Source organism: Lupinus angustifolius, chromosome LG13 (assembly GCF_001865875.1).
Source record: "Lupinus angustifolius cultivar Tanjil chromosome LG13, LupAngTanjil_v1.0, whole genome shotgun sequence".
Taxonomy (NCBI): Eukaryota; Viridiplantae; Streptophyta; class Magnoliopsida; order Fabales; family Fabaceae; genus Lupinus; species Lupinus angustifolius.
In genome coordinates this window covers 7,116,656-7,134,950 of record NC_032021.1, presented here as the reverse complement: position 1 = coordinate 7,134,950, position 18,295 = coordinate 7,116,656, and the positions used below count along the sequence as shown (strand labels likewise).

At 31.5% G+C, this 18,295-nt stretch overlaps 1 protein-coding gene across 2 annotated transcripts; it reads left to right on the top strand.

The window, feature by feature from the left end:
• LOC109325961 (beta-glucosidase 12-like) lies at window positions 13,427-17,545 on the top strand. Of its 2 annotated transcripts, XM_019558599.1 has the most exons (13): window positions 13,427-13,647; window positions 13,747-13,816; window positions 14,538-14,596; window positions 14,706-14,781; window positions 14,956-15,033; window positions 15,112-15,199; window positions 15,297-15,549; window positions 15,671-15,786; window positions 16,115-16,329; window positions 16,439-16,470; window positions 16,656-16,758; window positions 16,872-16,968; window positions 17,068-17,545. In XM_019558599.1, exons 1-13 carry the CDS (start codon window positions 13,516-13,518, stop codon window positions 17,234-17,236), a joined length of 1,488 nt encoding a protein of 495 aa, XP_019414144.1. In that variant the 5' UTR covers window positions 13,427-13,515; the 3' UTR covers window positions 17,237-17,545. The 2 variants fall into 2 exon arrangements, with proteins under 2 accessions (XP_019414144.1, XP_019414145.1); XM_019558600.1 differs by lacking the exon at window positions 14,538-14,596 and having other exon boundaries at window positions 13,537-13,647.

The following is an 18,295-nucleotide window of genomic DNA, read 5'->3' as shown; positions in this document are numbered from 1 at the left end:
CCGAGTGGTCATGGGTATGTAGAGGTGATTGTTGGTTCTACATCGGGCCGTGTACAGCTTACTTCCGACCAGTTAATAGTGGAGTCGATGCTTTAAGCTATAATAGAGACTTTGAGATCTCAGTGACCTTCCTTGGGTACGTACTAAATCCCCTCGTCGTTTCCCAGACCACAAGCGTTGCTTCGCATGTCAAACCTAGGTCAGTCGTTCATAACAAACCTCCTAGGGTTGTACCTCTCTCAGATGATGATATGTTTGTTCATCCAGTTTTGAGGCGGACGAGCCCTTGCCGTATCTTCACTCAGGCAGTGAATAATGGCATTCGCCGCGGGCCAGACCCTGTTACTGTGGAGGCAGACCGCCTGATCGCCAAGTTTTTGGCTAGACGAGAGGCTAGAGCTCAGAGAAGCAACAAAATGATCGAGAAGTTCAGTGAGTCGGGGGATGAGGATGAGAAGGAGATGACGATCCCTAACGCATTGTGGTACTCTACTGATGTCGTGGTTCTAGTTCTGGGGCATGTTCTCACCCCATTTGTCTAGGAGCATCGAGCGAGGGAGGAGTCGATGTCTTATCTAGTGATCATTATTGATTCTGACACTGAGATGTGGGAGTACCACGAGGAGCAGCCTGATGAGCCCAAGTCTTCAGATTCCTGAGTAGCATAGTTTTCTAGTTGTTGTTGACGGTATTATGGACCCATTTTATTTCCAGTAACACTGATGTAATTCCAGATGCCTTTGATTTAGTTGTATTTTGATTATAGTCTGTATTATTGGAGAGGCTGCTGCCTCAAACAACTGACTTTTATTTCCAACACTTAACTCTCACGCATCAGGTTATTGTAAGTGAGATGGTTAAGTGATGTGGCTCATTTTGGAAAACTAATCAGGGAAGTATCATATTCTATCTAGTTTTTAAATTTGCTTATGACTCAAGTTTTAAATTTCCGCGAAGTTTCAACATGTGATGTTACAAAATGGGAAGTTTTGAGAAAAAGGAATCAACTAAATTAACCTTATTTTCATAATCACTTGTCAACATTTTTAACAAGTAGTATGACTAATCTTTCTGTGGAAACATCTCTTTTAAAAAAAATTACCTTCAATTTATCAAATCTTCGAATTACTTAGTTTAACCTTTTTATTAAAATAAAATTCTCTTTAAATATTTTCAGAGGGCATTTTGGGGCGTTACAAAGAGGGTGTTACACTAGAACTTAACATAGTAGCTACAATTAATTCAGTTAAAGTTCTATTCTTTCTTTCAGCTTTACCATTCATTTCATGTGAATATGGTGTAGTAGTTTCATGAATAATGTCATTTAATTTATAAAAATCATTAAACATGTTAGACTCATACTCCGTGCCTCTATCGCTTTTGAGTTTCTATATTTTTTTGTTGAGTTGTTTTTCAATTTCAGTTACATATAACTTAAACATGTCAAATACTTCACTTTTATTTTTCATAAGATATACATAAGTAAAATCAGAGCAATCATCAATAAAAGTGATAAAATAATGTTTACCATTTCTAGTTAACGTTTCATCATATTCACATATATCAGAGTGTATTAAATCTAAAGGCTTAGATTCTCGCATTACTGATTTATGTGGTTTTTTTTTTTTGAAATTTTCGTTTGACTGCATGATTCACAACTTTCAAAATCATTTTTAGATAGCTTTGGAATTAAACCTAAGCTACTCAAATTTCAGAATCAGAAATTTTATTAATAGAAACATCAACATTTAATTTAAACATGCCATCAATGACATACCCTTTCCCAACAAAAACATCATTCTTAGTAACAGTATACAAGTCTGCTCCTATGGTCTGTGTAAAACTAGACCTATTAAGAAGAAAACCAAAAACCAGATTCTTCCTCATATCTGGAGTGTGCATCATATCTTTGAGAATAAAAGTCTTCCAGATGTAAACTTCAGCTCCACATCACCAGTTTCAGCAACAACAGTGGTGTGGGAGTCACCCAGCAACACCTTCTTGTCATCTTCATTCGTGTATGTTTTGAACATAGCACGATCATAGAAGATATGTCGGGATGCGCGAGTATCTATCCACCACACATCAGTTCCTCCAACCATAGTGACCTTAGATAATACAACCACAAATGGGTCATCAACCATGTTGGCCTGTGGAGGACGATCCATAGGTTTATTTCCGCACTTGAGTGTCATATGACCTGGCTTCCCACACTTGAAGCAGATGAACAGGTTGTCAGAGTCATTCTTAGCAGTTGACTTAACATATTAGACCTTTTGAGGGTTCCAATTCTTGTTGCAACTGGTGTTCTTAGTCTTATTCTCATTGTGGTTCTGGTTCTTGAAGTTAGTGCCAAAAGGTTTCATAACTGCACCTTAGAATTTCTTCTTAGTGCTATTGTTGGAGACAATCAACACATCTTCTCTCTGATCTTGCTTTCAAGCCTATTCTTCAATACGAAGACGAGTGATCAGATATTCCAAAGAGATTTTTTTGGTCTTATGCCTCATAAGGTTTTTGAAGTCCTTCCAGCTAGGAGGCAGTTTGTCAATTATGACAGCCACTTGAAATTGCTTATCTAAGGACATATCACCAGAAATGATCTCATGAGCAATTTTCTGTATCTCATGGGACCGAGACTCTACTAATTTATCATTAGTCATTTGATACTTGAGGTAGTGGTTAACAACATATTTTTTCAGCTTCCTCAATATCATATTTTTTTCAAGTGCATACAAAATTAATTTAGCAGACTTGTATGAGTTGTATTAATCATAGAGATCATCAGACAACTCATTCAGAATGAAGTTCTTACATAAGTAATCACTTTCATTCCAGAGAGCTATTTCAATAGTCAGTTTATCCATTTCCTCTATTTCAGTATCATCTGACACCACTGGGGTGTCGGTTTTCAGAACGTGGGAAACCTTTCTCATAGTGAGGAAAAATTTCATCTTATGTTGCTAACGTTTGAAATTTGTCCCGTCAAACTGAAATGGTTTGTTCAGGTCATAGTTGTTCGGCCCAGTAATATTATCTATGAATATCATTGCAGTAGAGACGTCTTAAAATTATTGTTACCGTAGCTTGCAAAAATTCTGAATGACACGAAATAATCATTACTAGCTGAATCACGACCAGGTCGTTCTCTTTAAGATGTTTCGTGGTAGTGCTAAAATTGTGCAAACAGACTATCAATCACGTCATCCCTAGGATAAAACAGTCTAGTTCTCTGTTATACGATGTCTTACTGCACTGTAAGAATCACTCTCGAATACACTCACAATATGGCTACTAGTGCCAATTCTCGAATTACCACAATATGGTTGTCTGTGCCAATTCTTTTCTCACAAAACTGACTATCAGTGTCAGTTCTCGAAATTCTAACTTTAGCTGCATATGCCAATTCTCAAGTGCCAAAAAAAGAAAGGGGAGGTGAATGTTGTTGGAAATGCGTCGGCGGAATATAGCGAAATATAAGGGGGAGAAAGAGAAGTTGAGAGGTAAACACCTTCAACTTGGTGCGAATTGTAATGTGGGAATGAGGCATCTATTTATAGCTTGAGGCCTCCAACGGCTCCCCCATCTGATGGTGCAAAAGATCAAACAACTATATGATCCAAGGATGCAAAACATTATCACCCAACGGCTCTATGTTAAATGCGTGTGTTAACTTGGTCAACACACGGTCCAAGCCCAAATAGCCCAAAATAAAATAAAATAAATGTTTATTTAAAAATAATGTTCGGCCCATGCCCGATCCGAACATGAGTCGAGCCAGTCGGCCAACCGGATGGCGGCAGAGAAGGTGGTGGTCATGGTGCGCACGCGCTTGCGTGTGTGTGTGGAGGGGTTTTATTTGTATGAGTCCTCACTCACTCACAAAACTCATTGCACCCCTTAGGGAACACCCCAAGATTGCAACTTAAGGCTTATAAAGCATTTCAACTTCCCTCCTCCAAGCAATGTGGGACTAGTGAGTTTTTTCATTTTACAAACTCAATAGTCACCATAAATTGCCACATTATTGTGCATTAAAAACCACTTCAAAACCTCATTCTTTCAACAAATCCCAACATAAGGTGTAGAAGCAAATGAGAAATGTTAGAGGAGCCAATTTATGCTCTTTGAGGGGTAATTTCTTCTCTCGTGAGCTTAGTTTATCTCTTTGTATCTTTATGTTTAGTTATCATGATAATGTGTAGTTAAACCTCTTCCTTATTGGAATTGATTGTGATATGAGTTTGATGTATGCATAATGATTCAGTTTTATGTTAATTTGTTATGTTTTGATTCTTATGAGTTGTTTATGTATTTAATACTTACTTGAAGATTGACCACATTTTTGTACGAATTTTGAATGAAAATATTAGAGTAATCCTTGTTATGATTCTGACTTTATTCAACTCATCAATTTGGTATAATTTCTAGACATAGATTCATATCAAGTTATCACTTTATGCATGTTATTGTATTAATTGCTAGATATAGAACTAATTCAATAATTTAATAACTCTTAAACATGATAATATAGACTACTACAAATAGAGTTATGTTTAACGATTCATGTATCTTTATCTTGTCAACTTAGTTGCTAGACATATAGTTATTTTGATAAGCTATAATATGACCAAAACTCCATTAGTACATTTGAGGTGTAACATTTAACTCAATTTCACTTGCATAGACTACTCGACATAGATGTATGTATGATTTTATGAGTCATAATTCATCTTGCGTGTAAAGTTAGTTTTATTGTATAAACTACTAAATTAACTAAGACATTATCTTTTAGTACTTTTGAAGTCATTTGTATAAAAGAATTATTACTAGATAAATTAATGTTGTTGAATTTTGTGTATATTGATGGTGAGTAGGAAATTCAATCCCAACAATTTTATTCTAAATAGTTTAATAAATTAGTTAATTACACAAACCAACTAAAACTCTTTTTAAAACCAACTTAAAATATCAATTTTTATTGAAAGACTATCAAACAAGTCATTGTAGATTCAACAATATTTTATACTTATTTGCGACAATCCGATTTGGTAATTTAATTGAGTATTATACTGATTAGCACAATGACAATAATTATAATCATAAGCTAATTGAAACCACAATTTAAAACACTTCATTTATCATATAATCTCACAATAAAATATTGTCAAAGATAAAATTACAAAAATAATATAAAAGAATGAAAAAAACTAGAAAGAACTTCGAAAAGGAAGATTACTAGCTAGATAGATATTATAACATCACACTTATTTAGCCAATCCTTTCATTATATATACGAACAAATATAACTCAATTCATTTTGGTGTATCCCTTCAATGCAACAGTAGTTGGAGTTGGTGGAGATTTACTGGTTTGCAATGGTTGCATGGAATTGGTCCAACCACCTTTAATATTTACAATTGGTACAACATTCTCACTCTCATCATAACGACTACGGTTGAACACTACTAGCAAATATAGTGCTAGAATCGTAGCAACAACCTGAAATTGATGTAAAAAATGATGAATAAAAAATATATCATTGAATATTTTTGGGACTACAATACTTAGATCAGTGTTTTTTTAAGGAAAGATTAACAATAGTTTTTAAGGTGGCTAAAGTAATAAGATGAGGTCATTTTTGTTACGAGGGAATGTCAACAAAATGAAACATTTTATTAAGTATTGTTTGTGAGTTAAGTTTTGGAGGAGAAGTAAACAAAGAATTTAGAGTCATTTTACTTATGTATTTCAAAGCTTTCAAGTTTTCATTTTATATTTATTTCCTTCCAAAATTCGACTCGCAAATGAATGAAAAATAAGTGTTTCAGAGTTATCTTACAAATATATTTCATGACTCTAAATCCTTTATTTTTCTTTAGTTTTCCTTCAAAACCCAACTCACAAACAATCTTTTAAAGTCATGTCTTTATCAGCTTTACCCTTGGGCCACCCTTCATAGTAGTATTAGGTTTCAATTTTAATTTTAGTCCATATAAAATAGATATTAGGTTTAATATCCCTTAAAATTTGAAGTAGCTACCTTTTTTTGCTCATGTGAGGTCATGACAACATTAGTACATATATGATATGTGATAGTAGGGAATACAAATAATAATTAATAATAATAATAATAATAAAATAGAAACAAACTTTAGAACAATAAGCAAGAGAGAGTTAACAATGGGGACCTGATTAAGCCATTGATTTCTATATTTCCAAGGATGCAAACCCATATTTTTTAGGATTAAAATCTAACATATATAAATTTATATAATAATACGATGTATCTACATTTACACTATTTTTAATTACCTGTAATATGAAGACACCAATGATAATCCATCTGATGATATTCCAATATTCATACAGAAAATTATAAACCGATTGAAGAGTACCACTTCTATCTATTGGTATACCCTGTGGAAATTTTGTGATTTGTTTAGAAAATAATTATGTAGGAAATGATATTTATTAATTAACAAAGAATGAAAGCATACTCACCTTTTTCCAGTTGTGTTTAACGAATATGAAAATTGTAGCTCCTATCTCGCATAAGACGAGTGCAAGCAATAACAGAAAATGCTAATATATGTTAAGGAAATACTAAAAGCAAATGAAACAACGGTGACATGTCCCGACAAAATTTAGTCATCATGTGTCAAGTTAATCACATTCTACTAAGTAATATAAAAACATTATTTTCATTTTTCTTTTTAATTAGATGTCACTTTTTAATTAGATTGATACACAAATGAGATACTAAAGATGAGATATGTGATCTTGAAAAGTAAATTAAATATCTAAGGTAGAAAAATTAAATAAGATGAGAAACTCTAGAATCAGTTCAATAGATGAAAGCTGACATAAATAAATTATATGTGTATAACTCCTATATTGTATTTTATCCCTTTCTCATTCTCTTTCACTTTCAATCACAAAACCTCATGTGAGTCTTCTATTGAACAAAAATAAGATAAGTTTATATTTGATGTACCTTGAAAAGTAAAGTATAGGAAAATGATAACTAATCATGATAAAAGTTCTAACAAACTAAGTTTTTCTGGTATCTATATGCTTCAATTTTAGAAAAATATAATAATTAACCAATAGGTAAGTATATGGTTTTTTATTTTTATGAAAATGAATGATCAATTTTGAAAATCCACATTTACGCATACTTATCAACTCTTTTTTTACAAGCTATCTACTATATTTAAAAAAAATATAAGGATACGAAAATTAAACAACAAGGGCTCCTCAATGATGTCCCTATAAATCCAACACATGAGGTAATGAAGACGATAGCACCAATAACAAATAAAAGGTAGATAAACCTGCAAAAATAGTACATATAAAGTGAACAAATGTTATATATATATATATATATATATATATCCTTCATCAAAATAAATAAACTTTCTCCTTGTGTGACTTGGTGTAATTTCTCAATGCCTAAATAAGGCAAATATTAGGAGTCTCAAATTGGGTAGTGTAACAAACTTAATATGGTAGCTAAGTCATGAAGTTCTCTCACCTACTAGACTAGTATTTTGGGTTGAGCTCCCATCACGTACTTAAGTCCTAACAATTGGTGCTTTCGTAGAAAGTTGTGTCACAAAAATGGCTACATATAGGTTGGATTAATGTATATTACTGAATACTAATAGGTGAGCGAGACTGCCAAAAGGCTACCATTGGTTCAATGTCGATAGAGTGAAAGTTGATGTGGACATCGACCTTTAAAAGGAGCGACAATGTTAGAAATCTTATATTGAATAGAATAACAAATTCAATATAATACTTAAGTCACGAGCTTCTTCTAGCTTGAATCAATCTTCCTCTTCTTTTAGAAAAATGTCACAAAGAATGTCACTACTAAAAGACACAAACATCTCTAAATTTATCCAAGGCCCCTAAATATTTTTATGGTTGTTTTGTATAAGCTTTCTCCACAACATTATGATAATGCTCATGAACAATCAAATTTGTCTGGAAATAAAACAATATTAACTCAAGGACTTGAGGCAAACCGCTACATCAAAGTAGAAGAGGTTTTTGGTTAGAATGGAGGTAGCATAACTTTCCCATATAATAGCTTCTGGAATTGTTTTGTGCCATTAATGATTTACTAAACCCCTATGTAGCTTCTTAGGAATGTGGAATTCAACCAAGTTATATTTGTTCATCATCATTCTAACAAAACCAAATGCTTAGTGTGGGAAACAAAATATTTAGTTAATTTAGTTTTCATACCCCTAAGACAACTGCTCAACAAAAAAACCCTAAATAAATCATGCCTAAAATCTAGATTTTGTTCACCTCAGTCTTAGATTATGTTTGAGAATTATGAGTGAAATGAATAAGAGATGTCAATGGACAAGGAAAAGAATGAGAAGATAATGCAAATTGAAGTTAAACATCTCTCTTATTTGGAGTGTGAAATATAAATGGGAGGAAACTAAAATAATAATAATATAAGAATACTTTTTATTCTCCCTTTAAAAATCTAATTAACAATGAGAAATTGACAAAAATGTAATTATAAGATTTTACTAAAGTTATTTAGGTACTTTGACATGTTTGTTTTGAGAAAAATCTCTAGGGAACCATGAAAATATGCATGTAGAAGTTTTTTTGATAAGAGAAATTGTATTAAAATTAATACAATGGGTGCCTACCCAATACAAAACGATCAAGCAATGATCTTTTCACAAACTAAATTAATACAAGATATTGGGTCAATGCCCCAATTACCAAAAGATAAAAAAGAGTTTACAGAAGAAAAAACCCAAATTCAAGATCTAGTCTAGATCAAACTCATCATATAAACATAGTTCAATTTTTTCTCTGAAAAGACACTTTCGTTTCTCATAAACATACTGAATCACATCATTCTTCAGACTTTTAATGGGGATTCCATAATTTCTTTAATCTCTTTCTCCGAACTTTTAATGCGAACTCCATAAAATTTTCAACTTTTTCGCTCCCTTTCTCCCAACTCCCAAACTTGCGAGTCATTTTCTGAAGTCAAATCTCCCCCTCAAAAAGAAGACTTTGAAGCACAACATTAAAGATCTTATTTAAAGACATATAATTCAAATAAAAAAATGAATAGATTATACAAAAATAAAATTCTATTGTGACCTAGAACTTGATGTATTTCTCTCAATTTTTAATGGGTTTACCCTACAAGATAAAAATAAGGAGCACAAGATTAAATTTCAACACACTTACCAGGCCTTAGGTAGTAGATCAGAGGAGTAATTGGATGAGTGAATAGCAAGCAAAATATGATGAACAACCATGTGTTTGACATTACTTTCATTACTCTTCTTTGAAAGGTTTTGTTTCCAATTGGAAAGGGAAATTAATCCATGACCTAGTATGCAAAAACTGCATATGATGAGAATGAAGTTGATCAAGTTCAAAATAAACTCCACAATGGGTCTCTTGGCCATTTTTTTTTATTTGGCTAATAACCACAACACGAAGTATTTATATTGGATTATAATACAAAGGTAAAATGCAAATTAGAAGAAAAGACTTAAACTTATGTAGAATGGTGTTTAGATAGTTTCCTATTTAATTTGGTAGATTATTTTTATATGTACATATATTGATCATATTATCTCCTTAATTTGTCATATTATTAAAGTTTTGTCCAATTATTGCATTCTATATTATGCATGAAATTAAAAAATATATATCTATATATGTAACACATAAAATATCATTTTTCATACATCAAAGACACTAAGATCTAAGAAAGAATTGAAAAAATAAACTCTAATTGAATACCTATTGGACATTGTTTGTTGGTCATTCTTATGGGAAGGACATGGCTTCATATATAAGCATGTTCTTTATTCAAATTTTATGATTTACAAAATGTAGATGTTGAAAAAGCTTTACTCTATTAACTAATCTTCCTAATTCGACTTAGATTAGCTGGAATCCAATGTAATTTTTTAATACCGTATCCAGGACCAAAGTATAGAGGCCACACTTGCATCAACATTTAAAATCCAAGAAAAGTTGGGTTAAAATGGTACTTCCAATTCAACAACATTTTTTTCACATATTTCTTGTTAAAGTAAGGAAAAAGTTTTTTTTTGGGTACAAGCAAATGTATCTTTTCGTTTATGAGTAAGAAATTGATTTTTTTGGGGTGTGTAATTATTCATTATAACAAGTGTTACTCTCAAGAATCAAATCTTTAATATTATGATCATTTTGAAGATTTATTAAGACTTTATACTATTAGAGAAACGTTTGTTGGGAGAGTAAAGTGGAAGTTAATGTAAAAATGATTTGTTTTATATTTTTATTTTTATTGTCTATTAGGCCTTCTGTGTTATATGTACAAGATTGTAGAGGGCGGTTGTTAAAGTTAAAAATCGTTTTAATTCTTAATTTTCACATTTTTTTCCAATTTATTTAAAACTATTAATTATAATCCGTTTTGGTAATACATTTTATTTATTTTGGTTTTGGTGATTGGTTAAGAGGTTGTGAGCTGTTTATGAAATTGGTTGGCAATATATTACCGCCACTAATCTAAATTAATTATTGCAATTTCATGAGTTTATTTTTATTTGATTCTATAGTATTTTCCTTTTGGGTTATATGGATAATATACATTTCAAAAAAATAAAATAATACTGGTCAATGTTGTGGTCAATGTTGATTATAAAAACTAAAATTTATGAATTTATCATAAACACTAATTTCATACATTAATTTTAAAATAAACTTACACTTTGAAGATTTAAATAGTTTTTTTGTTTTAGTCCTCAATTACTCTTCGCATGAGACAATATTTTCTAAATATCAATTGTATAATAATGATAGCTCTCCTAATTAATAAGATTTTTTCCATACACGAAACTTAGAAGATAATTAAATATATTCCACTTTAATTAACTACCATGATTTAAACAAGTTTTTAATCTACATAAAGTATAAACTTTTTGGTTTTAATCGCGTAAATAACATAATCTAACGTGGGAGCTCTGATGTATTTTTGTTTTAATACTAAGGAAGTTATATATGAAGAAACAAAAATCTTTTACATTCACTAATATGTATCGTTTTCTTTATCACTTGATGAAAGATAAGTAGGTGAAGTTTTATCATTTTATAGCATCAGCGTGGAAAAACATTTAGGGACCGATTTAAAAAAGAATATTTAGTATGTGAAATTTATATGTTTAAATGTGAGAAATTGGGGTTCCAAACGAATTTTAATGGCAAAATAAGAATAAATACACATAATTTATCAAAAGAATTTAGTTTGGTAATATTTTAAATAATTTTAGATAAAAATGTCTTATACAAATTATGAAAATGTAAAAATATTTTCTTTTTAGACTCGATTATTGTTATTTATTAGGGATTTAAGTCCTAATATATTTTTTTGTCAACTTTTTAATGAAACTTCATTGATATCACTCGCCATAGTTTGTACCCTTATTTTAATTATATATCAACTATATGAAAATATTATATAATGATAAGCCTTGTATCACACATTTACGATAGATTTAAAAGAGTTGGTTGGGTTTACTGACAACAAAGGAAATGCTATAAATTAGCTTTCCTTTTATATAAAATTATGTTTTCAATTGTAGGATTATAATATGTTCCTATTATCATTTGTTTATATTTGGATATATTAATTGAAAATTGAATATTTAATATAAGCTTATATATTTTGTTTAGATAAGTTAGGGAAATTACATTTTACATGGTAAATTAAAAAAATATATGAATTTATTTGTTTTTAATTTTAAAATATATATTTTTAATATTTATCATCATACATATTATAACATTAATGTTGGACAACAAATAAATAAGATATTAAATTCTTTTATTTATATCGTTTGTTAAAATAAATATGTGATTTATTGATAGGTCATTTTTTTGAAGTGTAAATAAAAGGTATAAGGTGTGTATTTGATCATCTATAACAATATTTAATAAAAAATAAGTCAATTTCATAAAAAATAAATATGATTTTAAATGAAAACTGACTGATATGATGAGTACTGTTTAAATAAAATATGGTTAGTATGATTGATTTTGGACCATATTATTGCATAATTGATATAATTATTGTACCATATTAGCATGTGGATCAATTCATTGGTTAAACCGACTTATACCATCCAATTTTCATAACCATGGAAAATATCTTTGATATAAAAAGGCAAAAAAATTTGATACAACTATTAATTTTAAGAAAGTTTTTAAGTTAAAATTTGTGAAACAAACTATTTTAGTTCTTTTTTTTGTTGAAGTTTTTATTTTTAGCTTCCTAATATAAGAAGCTTTAAGCCCATAAGAATTAGGTTAAAGATACCCTTAGTAAAAAAAGGCACCAAACCATGGGCCTAGTAGCCATCTAAAAGACTGGCGAAGAAAAACTTATGGCCCTTTTCATACAAATTTGAAGCTTAAGACTAAATCGCATATCCTATAAAGTTTATGAGGTGATTTTTGATCACGGTCTAAACCAAAATTTACACATTAAAAATATCATGACCTAAATTGCATTTCACTAGTTTTTTTCCTTTTATTAATTGATGTTAGGTTTAGGGTTCTTTTAATGAGGATGGTTAAACGTGCCACATGTTGTATAGTAATGATTTTATGACGTGTACATGAGTGTCCAATCTGGATTTTATTTTCATTATAAATCATACAAACTAAGTTACTATTACATATGATGTAGTTTTTCTAACCATTATCCTAAAAGTAAAATCACAATTTCTAAGTAACTTATATTAGAAATATTAACATTAAAAATATTATAAGTCTTTTAAGTCATAAGTTTGAACCATGAAGAATTCTTCTAGAATAATAAAATATAGTAAGAATATTTAAGCTTGAGAATAACATACTCAATATATTTATATGTTTGGAGTGGCATATTATGATTGAGGTTTTATATTAAGAAGAACACTCATATCATAGTAGACACTGTTATGCATTATAATTAAAAATTCATTCAAATTTCATAACACATTCTTATATGTTCTAAAATAAATGATAGATATTTATCGTTAGATTCAATATTTTTAAGTTGGTGAAGAATCGGGTGACCCAATGTACTACAAGCCACTCCAAACATATAATCATTTCACATGTTGAAGAATGTAAGGAAATATAAAATATGCTTAGCATATTTATCAAGGAAAAATGGTTCATAACATCTTTTTAGAATGTATGATTGTCACCTACCACCTTCTAATAAGTCTCATGATATCGAATATTTAAATTGATCTTTATGAGAATTATCGAGACAAACATCTAGTAAGTGTTCATGACTTTGGATGCTATATGATATATATTAAACAAAAAAGTAGTCATTTTTGCTTTGCATTTTTGAGTGCCTTTTCAGTAACTAAAAGACAGAATCTTTCATTAACCTTATAATAAACTTCATATATAAAGATCCCTTTATGTATAGAAAAGGTGAAGTGTGAGAATCTAACTCAACTTTGAACAATGTGCGTTAAGTTTAAGAGTGTTCTTATCCTTGCAACAGTTTCCATTGTTCTTTTTGAGTCAGCAGCTTCTCTTAACCGTAGCAGTTTCCCAACAGATTTCTTATTTGGAACAGCTTCTTCAGCTTACCAGGTTTTTGTTCTTATCAAAGTTGTTTACTTTTTTGCATTATCTATGTAAAATTAAGGTTGGATCTTGCTTTTTTATTGTCTGTGTTATTGGGGTATGAAGTATGAAGGTGCAGCACATGAAGGTGGTAGAGGACCAAGTATATGGGACACCTTTACTCATACTCACTCAGGTATGCAACTCCTCTTTTTTTTGTTCTTTATTTAATTAGTTTTTGTTTTTAAGTTTATTAGGAATGTAGCATGGTTCTTTCCCTTTAGTAAAGTAGTTTCATACATCATTTATGAAGATTAGTGCTTATTTATTATATGGGATCTAATAATCTCTGTAAGGCTTGTTTTGTTACTAGTTACTACTATCAAACCATATTATAGGGCCAACAAAGTGTTGATCTAGATGTGTAAGACCTCGCCGATCCTAAGATAGGCCAAAAGGTTAATGTTAATTTCTGAGAGCAACACTTGTTGAAGGGGCAGACACACATCCTGATAGGGATTAGTTCCTTATGGATCGAGTGAGGAGATACCATTGATTATACAAAAAAAACATATTATAGGGAAAACATATATGTAAATAAAACAACTAGGATAACACACAAAAAATATCTATTGGGTTAGCATTGAAGAGGATGTGGTTTATTGAATCCCACTTCTTTATTTTGCTTCACTAAATTTAAGTTTAGTTGCCATTCTGTGGAAAGAAAATACAAAGATTAATGACTCATAGAACAGAAAAATACTATAATGGGTTCATCCTTACCTAATAAATGTCATATAATAGTGAGTTTCTTCATCCTTTCACATCTTGGAATTTGAAGAGAGTTGGTCTGTGCAATCATGCTTAAAGTTTTAATGAAATAAACTCAATGTTGAAACATTGTCTTGGTTCTTCAGATAGAATAGCAGACCACAGTAGTGGGGATGTTGCTGTTGATTCATACCACCGCTACAAGGTACTTTCATTCTCTTAGCTTTTAAAGATCTAGATAAATGGATTTCCTTAGCTGTTGAGATTTGATTTGACCTTGATTCATGATATTGTTCACCGTAAAAATTATTCAGGAAGACGTGGCCATGATGAAGGATATTGGGTTTAATGCCTACAGGTTTTCGATCTCTTGGTCCAGATTACTACCTAGTGAGGAACACTATTTATCTTTCATTTGTCCTAACATTTTGGTGATTTACTTGTTTTATAGATAGTTATTAGTTCTTTAGGTACTGCCAATTTGCGTCATTACTTTATGTTGAATTGCATATAGATATTGATGTGTCCATGATGTAATTAAGCTCAAACTAAATTGATATATAGGAGGAAACCTGAAGGGAGGAATCAACCAAGAAGGCATCTCGTATTATAACAATCTCATAAATGAACTCGTATCAAATGGTCAGCAATCTCTCTCGCTCTTTCTCGTGTTCCCCGAAATCAAACAAAACTAAACTAGATTTATCTTATTCCTTACAGGACAACGTCCCTTTATAACTCTATTTCACTCTGATCTCCCTCAAGCTCTTGAAGATGAATATGGTGGTTTCTTGAGTCCAAAAATTGAGTATGCAATGATATTAATTACAATGTTCACTATATGGAAACCTTCTTCCCCTTCACTCCGAACTAGTGGAAATTTGATAACTTGATTTTGCAAACAGGCAAGATTTTGCAGATTATGCAGAAGTTTGCTTCAGAGAATTTGGTGACAGGGTTAAGCATTGGATTACATTAAATGAGCCAGTTCTATACAGCACCGGAGGTTACGGAAATGGTGGATCCCCACCCAATAGATGCTCTAAGTGGCTTGCTAACTGCAGCACCGGTGATTCTAGTACTGAGCCCTACTTGGTTACACACCACTTGATTCTTGCTCATGCTGCAGCAGTAAAGGTCTACAGGGAGAAGTTCAAGGTTACTGCATAATTGTTATTTTAAAATTCATCTGTATTTAGAGTTGATTAGAATTCAAAGCACAAATCATCGTAAATGTGGTCAGTACAAGATTAATTGGCAATGAATGAATTTCTAATAGATTAGTCAGAAGGGTCAAATTGGGGTGACACTGAATTCTGCATGGGTTGTACCAATATCTGAATCAAAAGCTGACGAAGATGCAGCATCTCGGAGTCTTGCTTTTATGTATGACTGGTAAGTGTCTTTCCCACCTAGAAATGATCTTGTTACCAGTTCTGTTAATTTTACAACAGTTTGTGTGTAGTGTTCTAAGGGGTTTACTTGGTTATCCATTTTTGCCGGGTACTAATACCTCGATGAGTTATTAAACATTTATTGTTTTCTGTTTATACACGGTCGACTTCAAACATTTATTCTAAGAACCAAGTGTAAATAACAACCTATTTAACTACGATTGTCCAGTTAAAAACATGTAAAGCATAGAATTGATGTTTTTCTTTTTTAAATAAATTACTTGTGACACAATCAAGTTGGTCTAACTCATAATTTTCTGTTTTTCAAGGTTCATGGAACCACTATACTCTGGTACATATCCTGCTGTGATGGTTAACAAAGTTGGGGAGCGTTTGCCGAAGTTTACAAGAAGGCAATTTCTAATGGTTAAAGGATCCTTTGATTTCATAGGGTTAAACTATTACACTTCAGCTTATGCAGTCAATACTCCTTGCCAACATGGAAAGCCAACAGTGTTTACAGATTCTTGTGCTAGACTTACTAGTAATTCATTCTAAATGAAACTCATGCTTTATTGGTTTCAGCTTAACTTCTATTAAATTTTCCTCATATGTTTGTTTACTCATGTTCCATTTTGTTGCATTCGTGTCAGGTGTAAGAAATGGGCTCCTCATTGGTCCGAAGGTACTCGCTTTCGAACATAAGTTTTCTTCAGTTTTAACGCTTTTAGTGAATGACAATGATAAGTTAGAATGCTCCAAGCCACTTTACTTTCAAATGATTGCTCCTCAGAAGAGAAAATTCATTTCTAACTAAACCTCCATAAGAATTTTTTCGAGAAAGGACTTGAAAAGTGAATGACTTTGCAGGCTGCCTCGGACTGGCTTTACATCTATCCACGAGGAATTCAAGATCTATTACAATACACTAAGGAGAAATTCAACAATCCAATTATTTACATAACAGAAAATGGTAAAGTTATCTATTCTGATCTTCTATATCCGTGTTCACTAAAAGTGAATCCTTACCATGTTAAAATACAAGTTTTTCTGTTTCCATGAATCAAGTTATTCAAACATTTTCAGGAGTTGATGAGGTTAATGATGGTAAAATGTCACTTGATGACAAAATGAGAATAGACTATTTCAGCCACCACCTTCTGTATCTTCAAAGGGCCATAAGGTAAGAAGTTTCTTTTGCAAAAGCAAACATAGCATTCAATGTTACATCTCCTTTTCTATACTTTCAACCCATGCAATCTTAAAACTTTTGATATGGCAGGAATGGGGTGAGGGTGAAGGGATATTTTGCATGGTCATTGTTGGACAATTTTGAATGGAATGCCGGATACAGTCTTCGCTTTGGACTTGTGTATGTGGATTACAATAATGGACTGCGAAGACACCGTAAAAGATCAGCTTTATGGTTCAAAGTATTTCTCCATCAATGAGATGGTGCTTAGTCTTGAATAGAATTTATGGGAAGGATATGAATATGGTGGTTCATGTTTGATCCTAGTCAAACATTGTGTTGCATTGTCATGATTGTGGAATTTTCCTTCACTTCTTTATTTACTGTGTTGCCCATCTTGTTTGTTTTCTCTATGAGGCAAGTTATTTTAGGGATGTTGGGGCATTGAACTTGAAGTGCTATGTTTTTTAAGGAAAAGCCTAAGATCCAACATGTAAGTTTGGTGTGAAGTTACATGCTACTCGGTACCTAGTTCGTACCGATTTGTCAGATTTTCATGTTATTATTACAATACTTCCTTTACGATAATACGATGAATTCAGTGCGTGGTACTAAATTAGGGATGACAAAAATGTTAGATTAATTTAATAATCAATGTGGTCCATGTGCATGAAAGTCACTAATCTGAATGAAAGTGCCTAATGTGATGATGGTTGTCAATTAAATAATCAGATTAGTGGGGGTTTTGTTAACTTCCTCCCTCTCACTTCATGGGAAGTTTCCTATATGTTAACTTCCCCAACTGATGCATTAAATTGGATAGTGTGTGGCAATTCCATTTAGTACATAACATATACATCTCTATTCTGAGAGAGAAACTAAAAGCAAGAATAAGAGAAAGATCTTGGTTTTGCATAAAAGAAAATCTAGTGCATTGTTATAGCGAGGAAGGAAGGAAACTGAGTTTCTAATCATCAAGAAACTCATAAAGGGAAGGAGGAGAGGTGAAAACAAAAGGCAATCAGAGAAAGCATCAGGGAAGAACACTAGAAAGAAATAGCAATGGAACCAGGTATTCTCTAACCTTATTCTATAACATGTAAATGTCATAATGTCAAGATCCTAAATTAAGGGTTCTTATGAACCATTAAAGACTCAATGTAAAGTTTCTCTAAAAGTTTTTTTGAAAGCACCAACAATTGGTATCAGAGCATCAGGTTAGGGACATTATGACATTCCTTGTGTCTCTGGAATTAAATGGTGTATGCATGACTTTATGTGTAAACAAAATTTTGTGAATGATTTTGTGCGAAGAATC

Coding starts and splice junctions, on each gene's coding strand:
- LOC109325961 (XM_019558599.1), top strand. CDS start 13,516: ATGTGCGTTAAGTTTAAGAGTGTTCTTATCCTTGCAACAGTTTCCATT. Junction 13,817..14,537: donor CTTTACTCATACTCACTCAG/GTATGCAACTCC, acceptor TTGGTTCTTCAG/ATAGAATAGCAGACCACAGT. Junction 16,969..17,067: donor TATCTTCAAAGGGCCATAAG/GTAAGAAGTTTC, acceptor TTGATATGGCAG/GAATGGGGTGAGGGTGAAGG.